At 40.8% G+C, this 26686-nt stretch overlaps 1 protein-coding gene across 1 annotated transcript in view; it reads left to right on the top strand.

The window, feature by feature from the left end:
- NDST4 (N-deacetylase/N-sulfotransferase (heparan glucosaminyl) 4) overlaps positions 1 to 26686 on the top strand; it is an 81316-nt gene that overhangs the window by 23249 nt on the left and 31381 nt on the right. Inside the window, exons 2-5 of the mRNA XM_009895419.1 lie at positions 5319 to 5406; positions 10550 to 10704; positions 19353 to 19538; positions 21213 to 21341. Coding sequence (XP_009893721.1) covers positions 5319 to 5406; positions 10550 to 10704; positions 19353 to 19538; positions 21213 to 21341 — 558 coding nt within the window. The remainder of the gene's footprint in view (positions 1 to 5318; positions 5407 to 10549; positions 10705 to 19352; positions 19539 to 21212; positions 21342 to 26686) is intronic.

Below are 26686 nucleotides of genomic sequence, written 5' to 3' on the forward strand. Positions count from 1 at the left end.
TCAATTAATCTGGCATCTGTCCTCTGCACCCTGTAAATCATTGCACATGCAAAGAAGGGCTGACGCTTTAGCAGTAGCATTGATACACACACACCTTTGGGTTAGGAGTAAAGCCTCTTTAATTACTTTGGCTGACTTTCAGGTTGGGAGGGGGGTGATTGTTGGCTTTTTGGGGTTTTTTTTGTGGGTTTTGTTTTTTGGTTTTTTTTTTTTAAACATCTTGGGAAGATTAGTACTGTGTTTTAGAGTTGTTATCACTTAGCTGAGATCTGGAGTTTTGGTCCCCAGAGAAACACCTTCTACCTCAGCCTGGCCTGCCTTGGCATCAAAATCAGAAAAAGTCATTCTTTTACTTTCTCTAAGGATTTGATAACCTCTACACTTTCCTTAGCCAGAGGTGTTTTGACCTTTAATTAAAAGGAAAATTTGTTGTCTTCCATTCAGAAGGCAGCAAATAATGAACTCATTAAAATGAGGTTAGTGTTCAGGCCTTAGAGCAATAAGAGCCAAAGTCTCATTAGCAGCTAACAATCCAGAACATAGCACATAAATAAACCTAATATGGCAGAGCAAAATGCCTTGGTGCATTAAATTTGAGCAGAATCAAATGTTTACAGTCAATGATGTCTGGGGCATGAAGTTTTAATGTACTTAATAAAGGAAAGCAAATTGCTTCCTATTAGGCATGAAATGTTACTGCAGAAATTGCCCCAAAAAGTTTATTATGTAAATGAAGGATAGAGTTATAATTAACAAGGACATAGCAGGAAAATATCACTTCTTCTTAATAGATGCACCAATTATGAAGAATAAAGACACAGCAACTTCAAATCTACAAAAGGTAATTATATGGATTAATGTAAAAGACTGCTGAATGTAAACACGGTATGTAGAAGAAATCGTATCTTGTGGGTGTCACAGAGAGAAGCCTCATTTAAAAAGCAAACAATCAATAAGATAAAACCTGTGAGTTGTGAGAGATTCCAGGCAATTAAGATTTTGTATTTGAAAGAAAAGCTTGGATTTCCTTAAAAAAAAAACAAAAAACACAAAAAAAACCAAAAAAACCCAACCAATGCACTTTTATTAGCCTGGCATTGAGACACGCCTGTTTGTGCGTGTGCAGGTGTGCTCCGCGGTTCTTGCCTTAGGGAATGATAATTATCTCACATGATCTGTTTAACTGTCCAAAAATAAAACAGCGAGTTCCAGCTGTTGCTTTAACACACCCCTATGAGTTCAATGGGGAATGCTCATTGTATTTTCACATGCAAGTAGCTTTACTGCACTCACAGCTCTTTTAAGCCCCAGTACTCAGCAAAAAAAAAAATAAAATCCCACTGAGTCTGAGGAAAAGCCACACACTGGCAGGTAAAACTCAAATACCGTGTTCAGGTGAAATATCCAGGAGAAAAATCTTCTCTACAAAATAAGATTTGTCATGCTTTTTTGTTGTTTGGGGGTGGGCGTGGTGGTGTGGGGTTTTGGGGTTTTTTGTGTTTTTTTTTTTTTTAATCCACATTCCTCTATATGAATTTCCCTTCTGTTGAAGTTGTGGGCAGCACCTACCATTTGTCCCTCAGTGAAGGCAGCCAAGTCCCGAGGTCAGCGTGCAACAGGGATAGGACAGGGGCAAATGAATCCTCAGGGAAGGAGGGCTGCTGGGGAGAGCGCAGGGCCAGGCAGAATGTGAATAGCTGTGATCGCACCTGGTGTTGGGTAGGATTTCCAGCTGTTAAAATTCAATAGCCCTTTTCCATCCTGCAAAACCCCTCAAAATAAAATAAATACCTTCCACCTTGCATGGAGGCTGCGCAAGCCCTGGAAAGGTTTCTGGCAGCAGATGCCAGGGATGCACAGCTCCTCCTCCCTGCACCATCCAGGAGCGGGAGCCATGGTTGCGGGAAGTGATTCTGCCCCTCTACTCTGCTCTTGTGAGACCTCACCTGCAGTACTGTGTCCAGACCTGAAGCCCTTAGCGCAAGACAGACATGGACCTATTGGCATGGGTCCAGAGGAGACCACAAAAATAATCCGAGGGCTGGAGGCCCTCTGCTGGGAGGACAGGCTGAGACAGTTGGGGTTCTTCAGCCTGGAGAATAGAAGGCTCAGGGGAGACCTTGGAGCCCCTTCCAGTCCCTAAAGTGGCTACAGGAAAGCTGGGGAGGGACTTTTTACAAGGGCATGTAGTGATAGGGTGAGGGAAGATGGCTTTAAACTGGAAGAGGGGTGATTTAGATTAGATATCAGGAAGAAATTTTTCACCTTGAGAGTGGTGAGGCACTGTCCCAGGTTGCCCAGAGAAGTTGTAGATGCCCGATCCCTGGAGGTGTTCGGGCCAGGTTGGACGGGGCTTTGAGCAACCTGGTCTATTGGAAGGTGTCCCTGCCCAGGGCAGGGGGTTGGAACTGGATGATCTTTAAGGTCCCTTCTATGACTGCCTGAGCAGCAGCATTCACAGCTATCCTCACAAACAGGCAAAGAAACAGGGGTTCACCCATCTGGGGGAGGGTGAGAGGGGTGATGGAAGAAAGTCATATGCTCTTCTCCTGCTGTGGCACTTTTCTATGCTGCATGCTGTTAAGGTCTGTACCTACAGGAGACAAAAGTTCTCATTATTTACTTTGCAGAATTACCAGTGAAGGCTGTATGCATCATTAGCAATTTTGTTTGAATGTCTATTTATTAAAAATAGGGAAGGCAGACCTTAATCACATAAACAGAGATGTTTTTTCTTTATATTAAGAATGTGGAAGACATTAATCCTCCCCTCTACAAAGAGAGAAGTAGTGACAAAATAAGTTTGGACTGACTTAGCTGACAATATCTTCTTAGTATTAAAATTCGGTGAGGTCATGAAAATGAAGTTTAGCTGCATAGTATATAAATTAATATGCATATATGGAAATGGCAAAAAAAAAGTCTTTAGGACCAAGCCAAATCCAGTTTGAGTGACAGATTTGCCCTTTCGACAGAGAAAAATGCTTGACACGCTGCAGGTTACAGGATTTACATCTTAATCCTCGCCCTGTGTTTTAATGAGACCTCACTGGGCTGGAACATTTCTGCCTATCCCACAGTTCTGTCAATTTATTGAAACGTGAGTGTGAGGGAAATCAGAGAGAAAAACCAAAGTGATGTAATGATGTTTGTTTCGTGTACCTTCTTATACTGTATGTTAAGTGATGATAATTTCTCAAGATGTTCTTTCCTCAAAGGAAAATTGAATTGATTCTGTGCAGCCCCTTAGTATTTCTCAACATATATAAAATGCTCTAGATACCTTGGAAAATTATGTTCTAAAATATAATGACTCAGATTCTATGCTTGTTGGCTTTAATGGTATCAGTTTAGCACATGTTTTCACCAGTTGGGGATTTCCTCAATGTCTTAGCTAACAGTGGTGTTCATCTCTAAGGTTTTACAATTTAGTGACTATTTAGTTGTTATATATTACATAAATGTAGTCCCAACATGTGAAATTGTCACAGGATTGAAATAACTTATTTAATGTCTGGCAAGATAGACTGGAAACCATACTGCTATCTTAATATTTAATGCTAAAGCACAAGATTTACTGTCATTAGATTAGGTTATTTCCTTTAGCAAGGGAAGGAATTTGCTTGGTGACTGTTGTAGCCGATAACCACTATCTTTGTTTTACATCTTCTTTAACACCCAATAAGTGTTTCTGTTTTAAAAAATGAAGGCAGACGCACACTGTCTGACAGTCTTTGGTGTTACACTCCTGAGTTGCCTGGCACCCAAATGATGCCTCTCTGGAAGGCGGCAAATGATGCTTCCGAAGAGGCTTGTGCTCCAACACACACAGTGCCCAAATATCTGCATAATTAGGAAGGAGTCAGCAACTTTAAGAAGTTAATGTCCTACAGCAAATGCTGACAGTAGCTGACAGCACCTCCCAACCCACTGCAGTGCAAAGGTAATACGATAAATCATGAGAGCACAGAAACCTGACTTGCTTAGTTCTGCTCTGGACTAGGATTGCACACACCATCAGGCTGCATCTCAGCTGCTTAAACCCTGGTTTCATCATTTGCACTGGACTGGCAATACTTATGGTCACAATTAGAGTTTGTTGTTGTTTTTTAAATTAGACCAGTGGGTTGAGCAAAAAGGTAGAACTGTTTTCCTGTAACGTTAAGTGAAATTACTAATGACCATACAAAATGTATTTTTTTCAAATGAAAGGAAACATTAGCTGGACTTGGACTGTGGGTAAACTGTGTGTAAACCACTGTATTCATTTTGTCTTTGAACTGTGCAAGAGCATGAACATTCAATCAATAGAAATGCTATTAATAGATAACGGGAAAAGTTCTCAAGAGCCACATAATGGAGACGTGGAAAATTGATGAAAATAGAGCTTATAACCCATTCAACATTGGCAAGACCAGGAGGGAGATACATGCACTATCCATCTCGCATATGAAGCACGTCCAAATTATGTGGGCTGGTGATTGAAAGCAGAGAGATATCTGTGCAGCAAAGACTATCTTTAGCAGCAACGCAGAGTTGTCAACTAACAGCAAATGTAGATAGCTCACACAGGCCGAACCATCTTTTCTCTTTCTCTAGTGGTTGGAAATACCTCCAAGAAAAAATGGATAGGTGACCAAGACTACACCTATTTCTTCTATAAGCAATACCCTTTTCCTCCATTTCATTTAGATTGGTCTTATCTTTTGCTTGGAGGAGAGAATAAAAATAAAAAGGGATTTAATATCTTACATAGACACTACACCTATCATAGCTCAAAATTGGAGTTTTGCTCATTCACACGGAAGCCTGAATTTGGTATTCATGCACAATCAAAAAAAGTTTCTGCAGGTAAGTAAATCCCAACACCTCCATGTCTGGATGGCAACTAGTATTCCTAATTTTACTTTGGGGTTTAAGGACATTTTTATCAAGCTTCATTAAAAACCCAAAGCGTGGGTGACTTAGTGATTTAGTATATTGCTGCCTCTGAATGGCTGGGTTCAAGTCCTGCCATAGATCACTGCAAACAATGTATAGTATCTCAGTCCAAGTTACAGAACCATCACTACTTTGGTACTTAGGTACTATTAAATAGCATTGCTAGACCATCAGACTCTAAAGGAACAAATTAAGCTTCACTGTAATAGTCTTATTTAAAAAAAAAAAAGAAAAGAATGAGCCCAAAATAAAATGTGAAACATTTAACAGGATCTTCTTTTTTGTATCTCCTCAGTTGGACACAACTTTTAAAATGAGGCATTCCAAAAATTAATATTCACTTTTCTAAATGCATGTTAATTTCTTATTTATTTCAGGCATTACTAGAGACTCAAAATTTACTGCGCACTCAGGTTGCAAATTTTACCTTCAACCTTGGATTTTCAGGAAAATTTTACCACACAGGTAAGAAGGAACTTCATGCTCTCAGGTAGCTGCAGTTAAATAGGTGACAGGATTTTAAACTAAGCTTTAAACATGCCCTTTTTAAATACCACATTGACTCAGTGGAGCAGTGGGAAATACATGCTCCACCATTTCAACATCCAGTGTCTAACTCACTGTCCAAAGGGGCAAAGGTACGTGAGAGATGAGCTTCTCAGGAACGCGTAGATGGTGTTGGTGCTTTTCTGAAAGATGTGTGGTAGTAAATCTCAGGGTTATAAAGGAGGCAAAGTAGCTGCTAAGATCTCTATAATTCCACAAAAGACAGGACAGCACAGAAGACATACTAAGGTTTTTCCAGTATGTTAGGTATGATGAAATAGTAAAGACTGGAAAACTCATGTGTCAAAACCTCTGAAGAGGCAGAAGCGTTTGAATGGGATGCACAAGATTTTGTTACGACTGTAAAGGTAATCGATCTCAGTGGTCTGCAAATCAGGAGGGATGATAAAAGGAAAACGAGATGAAAAGAAATTTGTATTGAAACCCTGCTCCTTTCACACTGTGTAGTAACAAGTTGCACACTTGCACTGTGTTTCTGTGAAAGGTCTTTTACATCTCCTCCTCCTCCTCCTGACTCCTTTATTTCTTTTGCTCCATTTCTCCACAGCACAATGCCTCCCCCCACACACACCCTTTGCCTTCTCCTTAACAGTTTGCTGCACCTCCACTCAGGCTTCCCTCTGCTGCCACTGAGCCATGCTGCTCCCTAGTACTGCTAAGGCAAAAAAAAGACATACTGAGCAACTCACTTCAAAAGAGTCACCTCCTGTCCTCCTCTTTACCAAACCCCATATCCTTCCCACCTTTAAAGAGCATCTCCAAAATGCTCAGCTGTCAACCTGTTCAGCCACATTTAGTGACATTGAGTGATGCTGGGGAAGCTGAGAAGCTTATCTGGAGCAGAGGCAGCAGCATTACAGCAGCAAAAGAATGGGAGAGTAAGTGTAAATGCTGGGAACGATACAGTCCCAGCCATCATGGGCTACGAGGTAGCTGTGGAGTAAGGCAGGTCACCCCTTTCAGTGTAGGTATAGCAGTACTCCCCTTTTCATTGGCAGTATGCGAACACCAAACAGATGAGCTTACCCCATCTTTTGTGTCTCCATTTCACCACCCATTCGGAGGGTACAGAGGTCCCTGGGAGAAAGGGAGAGGAGAAAGCATTTGAGGGATGAGAAGAGAGAAGGAAACCAAAATTGTGTATTTGTATCACTGTCACTGTCAAAGTCCAGGCTGTTTTCCCCTTGTGCGAGCACATAACACTAAGCAACTGCTGCCCAGGAAACCTTACAGACTAACGATATAGGCTAGAGAGCTTGAGAAAAATGAGAGGTAGAGAGAGATGGAATTACTTGCCTGGAGTCATATAACAAGCCAGTGGCAGACGACCTGTGATTAGAGAGCAACTTCGGAGACAGAACTTCAGTATTCTCGTCACTTCATCTTGACCTGCCTGTGCAGTTACTCCTTCTGGAGATTAATTGGACACACACATAATACAGCAAAATAAACAAAAGTAGCCCAAGGCTCTGAGGCGCTCTAAAGTAGGATGCTGCTTGGTTGTGGCCCTCTACAGAGTAAAGCTGGTGTCAGTCATTGCAGTGTCCGCTGCAGAGAAAGGTAATTCAAGGAAGGGAGGAGGTAGAGATAGAGATAATTTATTATAAACACTTCCATGCCCTCAACAGTGGCTGGCACAAAACATGCAGCCTTTCTATAAAATCAAACCCCCCGACCTGCTGGCCCTCTACAGAGTAAAGCTGGTGTCAGTCATTGCAGTGTCCGCTGCAGAGAAAGGTAATTCAAGGAAGGAAGGAGGTAGAGATAATTTATTATAAACACTATGATGCCCTCAACAGTGGCTGGCACAAAACATGCAGCCTTTCTATAAAATCAAACCCCCCGACCTGCCAATACATTTTTTTCTTCATTCATCCCAACGGTCTCCACGTTGTTGTGACAGGTTTTCTTGCCCAGCTGATACAATGCTGACCAATTTCAGGTTTGCTCCTGCTGTAGAGAGAAAATAGGAGAATATGTATGTGTGCCTGTCCTTCTAAGGCTCTCAAGGCTTACAAAAACAGCACAGAACTAAACTACTTAATGAGTTGAAGCATGTCATTGCCTCCATTAAGGGCCCTGCCACTGCCTGTACTCAGCGATGCATCTGATTTTTTAAGTGAACACTTCACTTACAGGTTGGTGGTGGCGTTTTGTCATTTCAGCTTAGTGGGAAGGTTTCAAAGTATTCTCCGTGCAATATACACTTTATTGACTCGTTATAAATAAAACATGGAAAGGTATTCTTTAATTACTGTGAATGTGGCTTGTTTACCCAGGGAGGCTTTTAGCATCAGATATTCAACATGTTTTATTAGCACACTGCAACTGCTGTGCCTTATTGACTTCCTTAATGTGTGATTTTGCTCTCCTTTCCAAAACTTGGATCATTTATAACTACAGGAGGGAGATGAGCATGGGAATGTGTTGGCAGATTAAACAGTTATACATTTGCATCAAAAGATGTTGCTGACATCTGTACACCAAATACCAATTCTAGTTGGTATGCCTGTGCGCAAGTACAATAGCTGACACATCAGCCTCACTGATCGTCATCTCACCACCACTCCCTTCTGTGGCACTGGTAAACTATGCACTGTAGATTTAACTCTTATTAGCAAAAAACTGAGTAGACCCTATTAGTTATGCAGTTGTAGCAAATGCTTTCTACTCGGTCATACTGTGACAGTAGAAATTGAGATGTTCTCAGGATTTGCATTTAAGATTTATAAGGTTATCGACAGCAACTTCAAACTTAGTTTCAGTTTTGAGTCCGGGAAAAAAAACCTATTAAGTTATGGTTAAATTTTTGAAGAATGGAATTATTTATTATGCACAAATTTTGAATTATTACATACCTGTGTAAAGCGCATACTTCATCTCAAAGCAGGTATACATTCACCTCCTTGATTGTAGGTCTACTGCATTTTTCAGATTTCGCATTAAAATGAAGATAGACGGTTACATAAAGAATGTTGATTGTACAAAGAAATTAAAACCAATCCCTTGTTTTGCCTCCAATACTGTGAAATAAGTGATTGGGCAAAAATATTTTAACAAAATAAGCACTCACCAAATGCACCATTTTTTGCATCTCTTTGCATGAAATTTTTTTGAAATAATGCTACTTAAGAACTTACAAAATCAAACAACACTCTTAAAGGCTTGTAAAGAAAATTATCCTCAAAAGCAACACCACCACCAAATGTTAAACATCCAACCTTTCTGTTTCAGGTCTGCCATTGGTTGTTGGGTGTTTTTTAGACTGGAAAGTGTCACACTTTGCCTTGTTTGATTTTTGTTATGGTAAAAAAGTGCAGTTTGATTTGTTGTATCTATATTTAACAAAGGAATTAGTAGGAGAAATAGGATTTTAATACATTGGTTTTATTAATGAAATTATTTCAAGAACAATACTCTACTTCAAAGATATTAAATTACACTTTGACCTAAATATTATGTCAAGTGATTGCTGTTCTTTATATATTTCAAATATCCATTTTTTTCCTGTTCATCCCTACCTTCAGTTCTCTACCTTTGGTTTACCAAAGAGATCTTCAATGGCTTCAGAAACTCCTATTCCTTTCTCTCCTGTCCTATTTTGAAAGCCTATGTTAGGTTTCTTCCCCTGATCACATTTCCCTCACCTGTGCCTGGGTGACTGCAAGAGAACCACATACCCCAAAAACCAAGAAAGCGGTCATTCAACAGATGCCATGTACAGAAGTTTTGCACAAAGGAGCAGACATTCACCGAACGAGCAGCCACCGGCCCTTTCTTTTCAGTAAGGACTTACCTAGAAAACAAGGTTGTTTTCTTTTTCCAGCAGCACTGCCATCAGCGGGAACAACTTTCTCAGAGCTTGCAGAGTGCTGCAAAGAGGGGAGTAAAGTGATTCGGTGACACCAGGAGAAAGTTTCAAAGTAATGCTCTCCTTGTGTAGTGGCGTTCTTCAAAAAAACACTGCAAGAGTGAAAAATAAAAACAAAACCAAAGAGCTGAAGTGCATGCACCGAACAGCCATCTGTATGTTCCTGCCTCGTGCCACAAAAGTAAACAGTGACATCCACGGAGCACTTCCTTCCAATGAATTTTGCAAAACATTGAAAGGCTTGTAAGAAGAAAAGATATCTATGTTTGCATTAGTACACTGATTTTGACAATTATTTCTTTGACTGAAGCTAAATAAAAGCATTTGAATGATAAAGGAACAAGGAGGAAGGCTGCTAATAAACCGAGTATTATTGAGTAATTTGAGGGTGAAGTTACTGAAATGTAACTTTGCCTTTCCAATTTGAAAAAGCACTGCAGACGCATGTTTGCAGATGGTGGAAGCAGCATTGTATCATTTCTCAAATGGAAGGTTTTCATTGTTACAGCCACACATGCTTGCTTCTGCCTGAAGCAGATACTCTTCACGAACACAAAAGTTTTATTGTGTTTACTTCAAGATTAATCTTGGCAAAAACTGAATAGTGAACCATAGGAAACAACATTCGGAACACCTTTGCCTTCAAAGCTTCATGTTTTCCACCTAATTATATTTTGAAGCTATTGCAAACTTGTTTCATACTTTATCAGATATTATCAGATTTCCATTTACGGGGGCTAGTGATGAGGTAGCTACAAGTCCGGGGGGGGTTGGCACACAGACTCTGGCATACAGCTCTCTGCGATGCCACTTTGGCCAGCTACAACTGCACAGGACCAAAGCAGGTAGGTACAAGTTCACCCCATCTCCACCTTCATGGGAAACCTGAACTTCTAAATGCTCCTAGGTATATTACATAGCGCAACAATCAGCCCTTGAAAATGAGTTCTTATTAGAATCACTGTCAGTTAACACCATGCCAGGAATAGAAAGGGAGAGCTACCAGCCATGCACCTCATCCCTTTTGTGGTATGGTAGAGCCTGTCTGCAGCACAGGGGAATATCCAGGCCAGGGACATTAGGTTTTATGGCAGCCTCTTCATGTTTAAAAAACAATTACGGGCATTTTCTGCTGGTGCTTTTCTATTACCTTCTTTTTTTCTTTTGCAGGGACTGAAGAGGAGGATGAAGGCGATGACCTGCTCTTGAGATCTGTGGATGAGTTTTGGTGGTTTCCCCACATGTGGAGTCACATGCAGCCTCACCTCTTCCACAACGAGTCGTCACTGGTGGAGCAGATGATCCTCAACAAAGAATTTGCAATAGTGAGTAAAAGTTACCAAAAGGTTCAACTAGGATATTTTCGCATATTATAGCTGTGCTTCTCAAGCTGTTTTTATGTTTACCTATATTATATGTATATATATTTACATAGATATGCAAAATAAGGCAGCAAGATTGGAAACTGAGCCCCCCAAAAAAGCCTTTCTGTGACTCAAACTTGGGCTGAATTTTGTCTTAGCCTTTTTCACCAACACGGGCTTCCTGGGGAGGCAGCAGCCCTTCGCCCAAGCAACCTTGTGAGACCATAGGGATGAGCAGCAGTGAAATCTGAGCAGGTATCAGCTGGCCTTTTAAACTTTAGGAGAGGGTTTATACACAGGGTTTATCAGCTTCCTGAAGTCTGGTGCAAACATCTTTAATAGGGGAGGAAGAAAGTTGCAGCGAACCTTAAATGTGTGTGGTTTGCGAGAAGTCTTGAAGCTAATGAAGCAAATAAGTGAACCTGGATTTCACTGTGCTTTTTTTAGATAACCTGCTTGAAAAACACTCTTTTTTTACACAGCTAACCTGTTGCTAATATTTGTAGATAATGATGTTTCAGTTTTGCTGATTTGTGGTGTTAACCTAAAGAGCTGCCCTCCTAGCATTGCCCTGAGTACATGTATGCCAAGGTCAGGTGGAAACCATTTAGAGTCCTTCAGGGTAATGCTACTTATTTATCCAGCATGACAAAGAAAACCTGAAATCCATAAAATGGTCGATTTGGAAAAGACACTGTGTGGTCTTTGGCAAGGCACAGAAATGCCAAGCTACTCAAAAGAGCAAAGTGACACTGTGGGGCTTTCCCTGCTGCCCAGGGAACCAAAGTCTCAGCCTTCCGCAGCTCAGAAAGGCCAGCCAGCAGCTGCCCCTTCCTCCCATCCTATACACGAGCCAACGAGCATCAGGAAACCAGCAGAGGCAGATGCCTGAACAAGCAGTTGAAAGCAAATTATTCCCTTGTTTACAAAAATATTTTCCTAACCGCCTTTAAAGAAAATTCATTAAAAATGGCTTAACTGTTTACTCTTCTTGCCAGACTTCCCCCCTTCCTGTCTCCTGCTTGGCAGGGTGTTAAGACAGAGGCATTTTGGATGAATTCTTTTCCTTTCTGCTGTTCTGCTTTACTATCAGCCTTCATTCCTGGCATGGCCAGTTCATGCCTTTTGTATGGCCTGGCCCAGACACCCAAATATAATTCAGATTTTAAATGCAAGAGTAATTTTTTAATATAATCTGTATCTCAAAAATACATGGTGTGTTCATTTTTAAACTTACGGGGAAATTCTCCTGTTTTTTTTTCAGAAACATTAAGTCCTCTGGGTCAAACCTCCTTTAGGAGTAAAATCTATAGCATAACCCAAAAACAGGGCTTATAATAGAACGCTTGCAACGTCATCTACAAAAAGATAAAGGCTATGTCCCTATCATCACTGAAGGGTAGAGACTCCTTAGGGTGCATATAAATAAGGAGATGATGTCAGTGAAAGGCTGCTGTTATTACAGTTTTATTTCCTGCTAACATTTGGACAGGGGTTGTACCAACCTCTTAACCTTGAATCTATATGAGCTGTACAATTTACTTATGAGAACATTTCTTTTCAAAAGGCTTCCTGTGAAATCCCCTCTGTGGGTGAAATTTATCTTCCCGATATGACAACCTTCCCGATAGCTATCAGAGAGGTCCCAGCCATGAGTTCAGAGTAGTTTTGTATCCTCCCCTGCTTTCTCATCCTCAGAATCCTATCTTACTTGGGAAAGGAACTCCCTGTTGTACAGCTGCACTTCTGTAAGTCCTCCAAAGTTAAAGGAAACACTTTGTGTCAGTTTCTGCAAGGAAAGACACAATAATTATTTGGAAGTATAGTCACACTCATTCTTCACCTATTTCTTTGGTTGTTTTTTTTTTAAAACATGGATAAGAAGGTAACATGGTCTTCAGGACAGGATTATACCCGAGAAGAACAGTCAAGGTTGCTTTAAGATCCCAATGCCACAACAAAAATTCTGTTCATTAAGACCTGTTGGCTCTTCCCAGCTTTATCATTTCAGAAGAAAGCCAAAACAGATCACAGTCTGGAAACCTGCACCCAAATCCCATCTGAGTCAGCAGTTTCTCCATGCAAGAGAGTATCAGGCTTGGGATTGTCATCCACTGGGAGAAAAGGTTTCATGAAAGAAATGTCCTTCTCTTGAGTATTCTGGATTAAAGTCAAGCTTAATGAATACAGGCCAGTGCACCTGAAACAGTATTTCATGGATATTATCACACAGAGCTATAAACGTACATAAGCATCATCTGTTTACCCTGTATGCATAATCTCTGGTTTGCAGAAGCTCAAGTACACATACAGTCTGCTGAACATGGGCAAGAAATACAGGTGTTACAGCTGGCAACTAGATAAAAGACCTTCTTCTGTTTTACACAGATATATCCATACCTCAATGATGCTTAATAAAATGGGGGCTTACAATTGCAGCCTGCCTCAAACAGCTGTATCACAAAATGCATTTAGAAATCAGATACCTAAACAGTTTTGTATACATGCAGCTAATTGTTAATTAGGGATCTCATTGCCTTGATTTCAGTGCAGATACCTCTGTGTATCTGGGGCTTAGCAAAATCAACAGTCTTTAAAGGATTCCCTTACACACGAATTGCTTGTGAACCAGAAGACTGCCTTTAACAAGATCCCTCCAAATTATTGTATTTTATGTGTCACTGAGATATTTATTTCTACCGTTTCATGCCTAGTTGGTGAGAGGAAGAGACTTTCTCACATCTTTAAGTGTTATTGCCTCGCTGCTCTGGATCTGGCAGGCAGCGTGGGAAGTTTTGCCTGGCAAAATCCTTCTCTACACGTGCCTGAGCGATGGGCCCCACAGCGACCCCCATCCATAGCCCCACTCCCACAGCCCTCGCTGCCAGACCTATTCTCAAGCGCTCACGATAAGCCTCAGAGGACCACAAGCCAGCGATTTTAACTGTGGCAAATTAAGTTGCAGACTACCCAGAACTTTGCTCTCCCAGTGTCGCCTTTTTTACATAAATACAGATGGTACACTTCAGAGCCTGGCAAAAGAAATTACAAATGACATTTCTTTTGATTATCAGTTGGGTTTGACTTGATCGTATTTTGTGGGGGTCTTCTCTATCAGAGGATCCCAAAATCCTTTAAAGACACCAAAGGATTAAGCCTTGGATTAAATTTTGCAAACTGGTATTATCCCAAGTATTATTCTCATTGAGTATAGGCAATGCTATTGATATACAAAGAAGTGAACAAATTGCGCAAGCAGACATCTCCAATAGTACATATTCCAAAAACAAAACGAACCAAGTTTTCACTGCCATCCTTTAATCTCGAGGTATCCTTCCTCCCCCTTTTTGTATATCCTTATCTGACAAAACCAAGTACAATATATTTAATCCAAAGGCTGTAGCTCTTTATTTTGTCCCTTGATTTGTTTGCTCAGTGATTGTCTCCTGCTCTTCTGTGCTCATTTGTGAGCATACGTGCCCAAAGCACAGTAGAGATAGGGCAAAGACTATCATCAACTGTAAAAAGGTAGCTCTGATCTGATACGAAGAAGTGAGAGAGACATATACGAAACAAATCAATTCAGAGATACACATATACAAAACAAAGAAATCAATTCAGAGCCTGTCTAGTAACACTCCTTGGCTTCAGTCTCCGGTTTATAAACCAACTACAGATGCACATTAGCACTTCCTCTGCCTAAAACTTTTGAGCTGCCCAAACCGCAAGGAAGCCATGAGCTTTTAATACACCAATTAAATACCAAGAATATGAAGACCAGTGACCACATATCAAAGGCAAAATATGTACATGAGATGAAAAGAGAGTCTAATTTTTCCCATTATTAATATCTGTACTTAATGTTGGGAAGGAGAGATGCCCTCTAGAGATTGCCTCTAAAAATATTCTGTAAGTGATCTGCATATACAGGATAACATTGTTCTGTGCAGGCAGGATGAGATTTATTCTGCCTAACCTTAAGGTCTTTCCAAAATAGTCCATCTTCATTAGCGCTGTTGTCCGTACCAGGAGTGTGCTTTGACAGCACATCTCCAAGGCTGCCTCTACTTTCTCAACTGCATTTGGTACCACACACAGGCAGAATCTACATGTTTCTAGTCAAGTGTAGCTTCCTCAGTGCTGGACTGCTTTTCTTGATTTCACATCCTCGGAAACCTAAGGTCTTAAATCCCACATCTTTGCCTCTTGATAACCTGCTACGGTGTGAATGATGCCTAAAACAGGAGTCGTGGAGATATTTGGGAGACTCCTATGTAAGACTGGTAAAAAGCTGGCTTTTCCCATGTCCCTGTCAGTCCTGGATCTGACACAGACACCAGAAAACCCTCTTCATTCAGCCCCCTTGTACTCTCTGCTTGGTGCACTGTACAGCCACGTGGCAAGGAAGCACACCACAGAGATGAAAAAACAACCGTGGAAGCAAATAGCACCACACAGAGCCCCTGTATCTCAATAACTGTCACCTCTCGTTTGCTGACCCGTGTCTAGCTAGAGAGCTTTGAAGCAGGTTTTTAAAGTTGAGAATTGAACTAAAAATAATCGAAAGCTGAAATATTTATTCAATGAAAGTTATCCAGAAATGTAAGCCTTGAGAACAGAAATCATGCGTCCATAAAGGATAAAAAAACCCCACAACATTTTTGTGAGTGCTGACAAGTAAGGAAGTAGCAAATTCATTTGCCAAATAAGAGGAACTTTTAAGTATTTTAAACTGACATAGTAACATATAATCTCTTAGAGGAAACCTCACCCATGTGCAGCAATATTTAAAATATATCTAGTACTAAAAATATGCAAAGCTTACATAAATCTTTTAACATTGGAAGGTAACAAAGTATTAAATTTACTCTATCACCTGCTGTTGGTCAAAGTCAAAAGGCTTAGCAAACTTTTCTGAGGCTGTATTGTTAACTTTTTGATCTAATAAATGCCTTTACACCAAAGGGAATGCTGCAGTTTAACTGACTGTGTGAAAAGATCTACAGTAGACATAAGATTTAAATTAAAAGGCTGCTTTTTTATTCTTTCTGACTGGCCAATACTAGGTGTTTCTGTAAAACAAATCACCAGTGATCTTTAAGAACCAGAATGCCAGTTGTGTTATAACAGTTTCAGGTTTTGTTTCATTTTATTTCTTACTGTATTTTAACAAGAACATGTAATATTTGGTACAATCAAAAACTGGGGGGTTACTGTCAGACAAGATCCTGCTAATGTAAACAATCTTCCATACAACATTTTTTAATTTGAATTTCCAACATCTGCTCAGAGAAGAACTGTTACAGGAACACAGCCATGCTTGTTGAGAATATACCTCCTTCTGGAGGGCAGTGCTCATTCTGCATTACCTGCCTTTTCTGTAGCAGAGGGCTTTTTTTTTTTTGCAAACAGAGAGCATAATGCTGACGCATGGCAAACACAGCTCATTTCTGCACAAATAGGAAGGTCAAAAGAGGTTAGGAGTTGCAAGTAAATCTTCCCTTGCTTGAACAAAGCTGATAATTGAGAGAGATAAGCAGCCTTGGCAGATTGCTTCAGCTTTTCAGCTCACCCGTAGAAGTACCTGTCCCACACGTGGGCTGTGGGCAAGGTAAACTTTGGAAGGTGTCCTGGTTTGAAGCATCTGGCTGCTGATGGCCAGATGTGCTGGCCACATGCAAGCATCGGAGGGACAGTTCTTTTGAGGTGGTAGCAGTCTGAGCTGCATACCCTGTGCTCACTCGTGCCTGGATGACACAAGGTGTGCTCCTGGAGAGCATCCTCTAGTCTGGTCTAGCCCTTAAGCAGTCCAACCACGCCCCAACCACTCCGTGATGCAAACTGATGCATGGGAAATAGTGACAACTCAGGGAATTTTCTGCCAAAAATGCAACAACTGTTTTAATCGTCTTCCCCCTATCTCACAGGTTATAACACGAATTTTCTCTTAATACTGAACTCATCCACTGCTGCCGCCTCAGCTTACACTGTCATTTAAATTAGAATTGAAAGTCTCTTAGCGCACAAGTGAAATAGGAACACAGATTTAACCTGTCCAAAATTAATGGCTCTGGGGTCCCAGCTTAAGCGTGCAAAGGAATATAATGCTGCCATTCTCAGTGCCAGAAAGGGGCAGAAGTTTTCCAAACTAGACAAACACACACAAGTTTTTGAACAAGTTTTGAAAGGGGGGGAAAAAAAAAAAAAAAGATCAATGTAAGTGATGAATGTAAAAATAACCCAATAAAGTCTTGTAGGAAGTTGTTTCTTAGAATATATGAGAAAATATACTCACTAAAGGCATCTCCCATTTTGCCCAACAGCTTCAATTCAAATGTATGCTCCTCCTTTAACACATTAGTTCTCAATCCCAAACTAAATTTAATAACAAATTGAGAGGGGGAAAAAGAAAACAGAGCAACAGAAATCACTAAAAGAGGACATACAATATTTAATTTACACAAGTAAACTGACCAAAGAAAACCTGATTATTTTTTTGTTGTTTCCTGAAGTCATATCGGGTACCCGAGTGACTGTCATGTATTTGTATGATGAACTACATAGTGTGCAGGTTTTATTCAGGGGCTAATTAGCTTTTTACATTGAGAATTTATGAAAAGCTGCCTTATTTTATTTCTGAATGGCAGATTACCATTTCACCGTTCTGTTGCTATGGCAATACCAGCAGCAAATAGTAAGGAGATAAACAGGATTTTGCATGTATTCATCCAGATACCTACTTTTGGACATTCAGAGCAGTGTTCATTATCTAGCTCAGGACACATTTGTCTGTATACTCCCTAACACAGGTTTGGTGAAGGTTTGTAGATTCAAGTTAATCCGGTATATTTAAGTTAACACAGTGTATTTGACAGCATGAGCACCATAAACTACTCAGAGTAATAAATGGACAGATTTTTTTCAGAAACCTTTAGATACAGCTTTTTCCTTTATATATGTTCATGGCAAAAAAAAATGAGAGAGTGATTCAACACTTCTTAGAGATCTGTTCCTCATTTCACCCTTAAACTGACTCATGCCTTTCAGGTATGTAACAACATTAATGAGCAGATACTACATTTTGCTCTCAGTAAGTTACAAAATAGTGAGTTTGGGTTTCTTCCCCCCCCGATCAGCTAGTAACCTAAGATGTTTACTAATAAGGAATGAGTAATTTTAAGTGGTTGCATTATGTGATGTCTGAACGAGTGTTCCCTTCAGTTTTAACTTCATTTTTGTCAATGAACCAAAAAAAGCCTTTTCTTGCAAAGTACTTGAAGGTGCCCAGCAGAATCTGCTGTTCCTGGAATTAAAGTAATCAACAATTCTTGGGTAATGTGGGCAAGAGGAAGGACAAAAAAAAAAAAAAAATCATCTCACATTTTAGCCACTGCCCTCTGAACATCAATTTTATATGAACAGAAAACAGCTGATGTATCCTGTAGTACCGGGAGTAAAATTAATTCAGTAAACAGCCGAAGCACGGGAAGGGATGTGACGAGAACCACAGCAGCAGGATGCCCCGCAACCTGGAGATGCTGTGGGAGAGCTGAAAAGGACTTTTACTGGGACCTGCTGGAACTGAGCCTGGGCAGAAGAGGCAGAGCACAGCCTTTCTTTCTGCCAGGAAGTGATAAACGCCGGATGCATTTCTGAATAGTCAGTCACTCAGACCAATGAAACTAATTGCCTCATTTTCACATGTATAGCTTACGCTTCAAATAATTTGCTCTCTTTTAAATATATCCCCAGCTATAGATGTGGTTTTCAGGCCTCGTCATCAGATGGGGTTTTCAGACAGCCCACGCTAAGTCAGGAGCAGGAGGGATGAGGAGCAGAACAAAGGCAGGAGAGCGTCAGGAGAGAAGGGAACGTGCCCAGCACGCTCGCAGTTAAGCTTCTTCCTTAATTCCTTCTGCCTGCACATTAAATACCTCATTGTGCCATTGGAAGATATTTTCAAGATAACCTATAGATTATATTCATGAAAATGCAAGTTTCCTCATAGAAACTGAGCTGAATAAATAATTTATGAAATGAAAAATATGTCAGTCAAAGTCCAACTTTTGTTGCTACCATCTTATACCATGGAAAAAAATAGAAGCTGATTGAGAACCTATAGTGGATTTTTAATATTTTATTTTTTAAATCAGGAAGGAATCTTGCTCTTATTTCAGAAATAGAAAACAAAAAATCCCACATATGTCACTGCAACTTTTTCCTTTATCTGTTTACTGCTCTAATGCTGTTTGATAGCTTAGTAAATAAGCAGAATCAACTTACCAGATTACCTTTAAAAAGAACCAAACAGGTAGGATGCCTCTTAAAATACACACAATGTGTAATGAACAGGCAGGCAAATTTATTCCATGTAACAGTATACACAACATAATCCAAGAGGATTATTTATCACTCTGCAGTTATCAAACTGTAATTCCAGTTCCCCTCATCTCCCCTCAATTTTTAGCTTGTGCTAAATACAAACAGATACAAGTCTGTCCAAGGACAACAGCTTCCCCGATGCCGCTGTCTGCGGGAAAAATAAGCTTTGAATAATTCCATGTTCTTTTTCTGTTCCTAAATAAATTCCTCCCTCTGCTGTGTCGCAGGAGCATGGCATACCAACTGATATGGGGTACGCAGTGGCTCCGCACCACTCTGGGGTCTACCCGGTTCACATCCAGCTGTACGAGGCCTGGAAGAAGGTCTGGCACATCCGAGTGACCAGCACAGAAGAATACCCACACCTGAAGCCTGCACGGTACAGACGGGGCTTCATCCACAATGGCATCATGGTACACTACATTTCCATGCTTCATAGCAATAGTACTTTAAGTGATTCAAAAGCATGCTATTTTTACCAAAAGCTTCAAGTTTTACAGCAATCATTAAAATTCTCTGTGATCGAGGATTTGCAAAGATGCCAAAATAGTGCATTTGTTATGCAGCCAGATTTTTTTTTTTTTAAAAAAGTCACACAAACTCAGGGAACTGCAAATGTAATCCTCAGAAACTAAATGCACTTGTAGTCCCATCAACTGTCAACTGAGTTATAAATGCATACTTCAAAATTCATTAAACTGGCTAAGACCTATGTTTCAAGGTCTGGTTCATCTTTATGCATGAAAGGATTAGAAATCCACCACCTGGGAAGTTGAGCAGGTGTAAGTAATCTCCTCCAGCAAGTATGACACTGCTGTGAGACTGAGGTTTCCTTCCAAGCTTTGCTTCTGAAACTCCTAGAGCCAGGGACCCAAGACATGCATGACTCCTCCAGACCAGGCATTTGTGTGAGGAGAGAGAAGGTTCCTCACATACACACTTCAACTGTGTGAAGGGCAGGAAAATGTATAAAGTTATTTGGCCTGTCTTACCAGCCAGCTGCAACCCTACAGATAGGTGAAACAAAGCCTGAAAATACGTAAGTGCAGTTAAGACATATTTCAGGGGCAGGTCCTGGGATGCTTTACAGACCCAACTGACTTTGAGTATTGCCTACGCATGTAAAGTCCAAATTCCCTAAACAAACAACATCTTAGTCAAAACCAAGAAGTTACTGCACAGAGTCCAATTACTATTGGAATATACTCAATTTCAGCAGTGCATTTACACATGTATTAAAATGCTCTGCTGCAGGTAGGTTTTACTTGTTGCTCTGAGTAGAAAAGTGGAAACACTGACTGGAGGGAAATAAAAGGCCTTCCTCAGGTGAATTATGTCTCTGTGTAGATTAGGCAATACCCATATGCTCTGAGAGTTGCTGTCTCTACCAGACTACCTAGCTAAAAATGTAACTAAACTATCTAGTTCTCTGAGATGAGCTTGTTTTCCCACGCCTGCGAGCTGGCTGGTTTCTGACACACAGCCTCTTGATTTACAAGGGGACAGGGAGCTGACCTCAGGCTGGTCTCACGTGAGCATCCCACCAGTCCCGGACACACTTCACAAACAGCAACGAGGGGCTCAGTGTGGGACTGGGGAAAAGTATAAAACAAGTATAAAACAAGAGGTCTTTTGTGGTCCACAGCCTTGAATACAAATTCAGTGTCTCACGAACAGTAAGATTAATTGCCTGAGATAGCAAAGATGGCCAGGAAGCAGTATTTATCTGCTAATAAACTAACCTTGCTAAGGGAAGAGAGGTTTGGCTTTTTGTTTTCTTCCAAACGGCAGGAAACAAACACTTATTATGAGTGTCTGAGCTGAATAAAACGGTCTGCAGGAAAGCTCAGCCCATGTGTGTCACAGCTTTTCAGAGCTGGCGTCTGGAAATCTCCCACATCTGCCGGACTGCTCTCGCTTACCACCAGAGTACAGAAGGCAGAAAGGAGCCCATAAACAGGCTAGAGCGGAGAGGCAGAAAGGGTTGCTGGTTTGTTTCTTTGAGCTGCTGGAGGGATTCGGGTGGCTGTGCCAGGGTAACTTTGCAGAAAGAAGTTAATATCACAACGGCGCTGTTTTGTTCTCAGGTGCTCCCTCGACAGACCTGTGGCCTTTTCACTCACACTATTTTTTACAAGGAATACCCTGGGGGTCCTCAGGAGCTGGACAAAAGCATCCGAGGAGGTGAACTCTTCCTCACCATTCTCCTAAATCCCGTAGGTACCTCCTTTTGCTATTTCTTGGACACACTGATTAATGAGGAATAGGGAGGGACAGAGGGAGGAAGGGATGGAGATCAGTTCTCTTTGATCTTGTTTGGGAAATAAAAATCAAGACCACTTGCTCAGAGGTAAGAAGCAGTTTAAGAGGAAAGGAGCAAAATGTCTTCTGCTAATTTCTAACTACAACTCTATGCAACAAGTTACTGCGAAATGCATTAATTACAGCTTCATACTGTTTCCCAACCTGAAGCAGTGTCCCTCTGAGAGAATAGTGTGCTGACTTGTCTGACACTGAAAGAAGCCAGTGAGGGTAGAGAAAACTGTGATCTTATCCTGCTTTTCCTTAAGCTCGGCTCCTCAGGCACTCCTGATACAGCTCGATGGAAACCCCAGGGCTCAGGCCTGGTATCTTTCCCCCACCACTGGCTCTTAAAAATAGGTTTTGTGTAGCTAAAAAAAAATACCCCAAGCAGTACACAGCCTTCTAATGAACATTTCTACTTTGTTCAGTGCTGCATTTCTTTTTCTCTGTCAACATTACATGAACCGTAAACTCTCTCTATATATGTGTGTGTGCGCACATATAAACAACCTACATATGTATAAATACACACATAGGTATGGTTTAATCAAAAGTGCCACAGACTTTAAGGGTGATTTGCAGAGCTACCATGCAATTTTTTCTCTTATCTAATAAAGCAGTCTGAACTGCACAGTGCTAATATACACATGCACACACACCTACGACAACACAATGTAGGTGGGTACATAGGCGAGATTTGGCTGGCCAGGGATCAAGAAGCAAAGCTACCTGACTGCAAATGCTATATTTTGAAGTCACAGAACAAGTCTGATGCCATTTAAGACAGCAGCCCAGAGGTGGAAGGAGGAAGGACAAGAACAACAAAAAAAATTCATTTATCAATTATTTTTGTGTGCCATTGTCCTCCCTTCCTGTTCCACCCAAGCAACCTATCCTACTCGTAAGATAAATGTCTTGTGTCTTGCCAGGTGGCCTAATTTTCAGGGGTTTTATATTGCAGTACTCACTGACTTCTCTGCAGAGTTACAGAAACTTCAGGTGGAGCTAACTCTCAAATCCAGGTCACTTATTTAGACACCTAAATACAGATTTCGGTATTATATAAATTAGGTGGAAAATTTTGGCTGAGGAGCTAAGTTGGCATCTGAGTCAGATTCAGTGGGCTTAAAGAAATGGGACATTTCTACTAGGAATTTTTTTGTACCATACATGTGACACCTAATTTGCGAATAAGAAATATCCCTGTTCTTTATCCCGTCTCTCCCTTACCTGCAGTTCTCTCAGGCTGGCTTTTCTTCCCAGTTTCCTTAAGTGTAACTTGCTCATCACTGGCCTGGGATGCTGCTGGAATTTATCCTTAGCTTTACCATACTTCGATCAATACCTCTGCACCTTTCACTTATCTGAAGATTTCCTCAGATTTAGGTAGTGCAGCAGTCTATAGCAGAATATATTCTTACTCTGTGAGAGATGCTTAGAATTAGAGAGATTGACTGTTTCTCAGTCAGTCACCACGTCCAAGCCTGTGAGCATGCTCAGGCCACCCTGACTTCCTCCCCTACAACTCACCTCTTCCCTAATTTCAGTTTTTTCTTTGTTACTGACAATAAATGAGCAAGAAGGTACAGGCTCACAGTTGCGTATTAGAAATTTCAGCCTTTGGATCTTTTAAACAAATGTGTCCAAATGTTCTTTCAAAAGACAGAGTGAGGGTATGGGGAAGGGCAGCTCTTCAATTAGGCTACAAATTATTTTAAAGGCTATTCTTGAACTCTGAATGAAATCAGATAAGCCTATGCCACCATTTTTTACACTCTCCAGAATTCATTAGCCTGGGCTCTCCAGGAAGCTCCCAAGCAGGACCAAACTCGGAGATGCTGGAGTATCTTCCTTCTGGGGGCCCTAACACCCCCAGCCGCTCATGCCAGCCCCACAGGAGGTTTTCCCCAGCCAGGTCAAATCACTTTCCCCAGGAAAGGGACAAATCCCTCCCTAGATAGGTCCTGCAGCATAGATGGGCACTCTTGGTGCCCCACGGGGCATGACAAAAAGAATATCGAGAGAAGCAGTTCTACCATCTGCCTTTTAGGTTTCAGGAGCAATGCAGCAGAAACAGGACATTTGCTAGCAAGGCAATATGTAATGGCGGGCAAAATACTCTAGATTTAATCATAGAATGGTTTGGGTTGGAAGGGACCTTAAAGATCATCTAGCTCCAACCCCTTTGCCATGGGCAGGGACACGTTCCACTAGATCAGGTTGCTCAAAGCCCCATCCAACCTGGCCTAATCGTGCACCTGTGATGTTCATGACAGAGCTAGAAGATAGTCTTCCAAAGAAAAGAGAGGGGAAAAAAAGATTTTCTTTGATTTTCTTCAGTACATGAAGTCAATTGTTTTGACCAAGCTATGTTCCAATAGCTTGAGAGTGCAATATGTATTATTGGGTGGTATTTGAAAAGAACAGCATTACTATACTGTTAATGTTTGATTCCCCCCTCCCACTTTTATGATTTTCTATCTTTACCTCATCAAAACTGATATTTTACTGACTTAAGCGACACAAGTGAAATACTGACATGCACTACCCCAACTCTGAGTTAAGTACGAATCTGTTCCAATGTAAGTGCTTATTCAGACAGGAAGAAATATAATTTAATCATGTGTGAGCTGAAGTAAGATATTCTGCAAAACCCCACCATCATTCAAGTCAGGTTGGTACACTACCCTATGAAATATGCACTGACTGACAACAGTAAAAGCAAAAATCTAGCCTTATCTCAGAAGGAAACTGATGTGAGTAGGAAACAAAATCATCTATATTCATACACCATTTTTATTTTTTTAAATACCAAGCTTGGACAGCACACAAATGAAAAAATGGGAAGACCTTTCTTTTATTCAGTATAAGAGAAATTTTTGGTGGTTAATTTGAAAAAATTTACAGATTAGTATCTAAAATCTATGGTATCTTCTGAAAAGGATCAATAGAGTGCCTATTCCACTGGCCAATCACAAATTCAGTCGAATAAAAAAAAAAATGCTTTGAATGCGATGCGTTCTCCAGTCTGGCAGCAGTGCTTACTAGAATAGCAACGAGAGACTTCCCACCTTATATCCTAGAAGCTGTCCACACACCTCCACTCATTAATAAGCTGCTTTAGTATATGGATATCAACCTGTGCAGTTCAGGGCTTTACCACGAGCAATACAGTGTAAACCAACACGTGCTCTCCAAATGGATTATGGACAAGAACAACTGTCTGGAACGTAAAGGCTTTTCCAAAACCCTAATTTAAAATTTTGTTGCTGTTGTTGAGTCATATTGAATGAGTTGCCTAACATAGCCCATGGACAGAAACCATATCCACTAAATAAACCCTAACCAGAATGCATCATCCCCCCTAGCATGTACACTGCTTTACACATTGTTGCAGTTATTCTACTTCAAGTTTTGCAGGAAAGGGGTTGCCCGTACCATTGTTTGGTTTTGTATTATTGACTTTTTTAAAAAACATTTTTCATTTACTCTTTAAAAACACCAGCCAGACCCTTTCCTGGTGTACAGGACATTTGCAGAAACAGAGTAGCTCCTACTTCCATGTGGTTGCACAAGTCTCCTGCTCACCGGGCTGGGGTCTCAAGCGGGTGTGCGCACTTGGCACCAGCATTCATGTAAGTTATGTGCATACAGCAAGAGGAAAGGGGAACCTCTTCTGGAGGGGGAAGATGCTATAAAACTATTTCTGCTTGCGGAAAGAGAAAGTATGCACGCGCACTCTCACAGCGCTGCCAGGCTACCATGACAACTGAAGTTACATATAAATTATGTGTGTTATTACCATAAAAGACCATATTCCAGAGTCCAAGATTGAGTTAGAAATCTCCTTATACAGCTAGTTATCTGCCTTGGGGTGCGCAGTGTTATTTACTACCCCTGCCCAGTTCAAAAAGCACAGGGGCAAGAACAACAAAAAAAACAAGCAAAAAAGGAATATCTTGTTTCACAGAGCCCTTTCTACAACTACAGCAGACGATCATTTTGTTATTTTATGAGGTGTCATCTTGATCATAAAGTAGGCTAGAAGTTAGAAGTGACTTCTGAGTTTCTGGTCATTGCCTGTCTATCATTCCTGTGGATTTTTTTTTTTGTCTCTTTTGCCATTTTTTACATTGGTATGTTTCTGTAGATGATCTTAATAGTTGGGCAACAATACTTGCTTACTCCAAGAGTGGATACAGGGGAGCAGCACACTCCACGTCTCATACCCCCCACCCACACAGCATTGCTGCTGTAAGGCATCTCCTACCGCCGCGTGGAAATGACTGAAGCTGTTGGAGCACTAAACCCAAAAAATTTCTCTCACTTTCAGTTTGCCTGGTTGAAGAGACCTGTAGGTGAATCTATTACTTATTATGAAGTAGACTAACAACATCAGCTAAAAAAAGCGCAAAGTGCTGCCCAGTTTGGCTCCTCTTTCCCCTTCACCATGCAGCACCAGCTTCCTTGATTGATTCACCAGCGTCCTTGCCTCATCTTACTAGTCCAACAGTTGCCCCTTTACACCACCCAGTACCATACATATTCACTGGTTAGGGAGGCCAAGAATACAGCTGAGAACAGTTCAGTTTATGTCCACAGTCATTCTGAGGCAAGGCTTCCACAAGTGAAAAGCCATCCTTTACTCTATGGTAAATAGAATTATTACAGGTTTCCCCCCACACGTGGACTTCAAGACAGTCGTCTTCAGACTGTTTCACATTTTAGAAAATGCCTGGCCTGGATGATGTAGACCAGGGTTTCCAGGCACCAAGCAGTGAGTTGATTTATAGTTGTGTTTTTAAAAGGATTTCAACAGTGAAGATGGGTTGAAAAAGATAGCACGGAGCAGTTCCTGTTTCCTCACACTGTTATAACATCCATTTATAATCTTTTATCCCATCTCCTCAAACAAGTGCAAGTAGGAACACAATTTAAATAATCAAGTTTGGATTAAACATTTTTTTCAATTAGTTTGATTACTGAAGCACATTTCAGGAACAATTAAATGTGGGGAAGCAAATTTACTAAATAGGAATAATGTATCAGATAGGAAGAACTTATTTACAACTAATTTAGCGTTGGACTGCAACTCTTAATGATAACGGTGAGCAGTATCCTTGACATAGCAGTATATTGACTGCAACACTGTTTCTTCTGTGAGTATATATTCCATGTACTTCATGTGTGAGAAATTCCCAAAGGGGCATCGGCGGGGAGCAGGTGGGAGATAATGAAGTATTTGAATTAGGTAAGG

Source organism: Charadrius vociferus, unplaced genomic scaffold (assembly GCF_000708025.1).
Source record: "Charadrius vociferus isolate BGI_N301 unplaced genomic scaffold, ASM70802v2 scaffold1151, whole genome shotgun sequence".
In the NCBI taxonomy this organism is placed as follows: Eukaryota; Metazoa; Chordata; class Aves; order Charadriiformes; family Charadriidae; genus Charadrius; species Charadrius vociferus.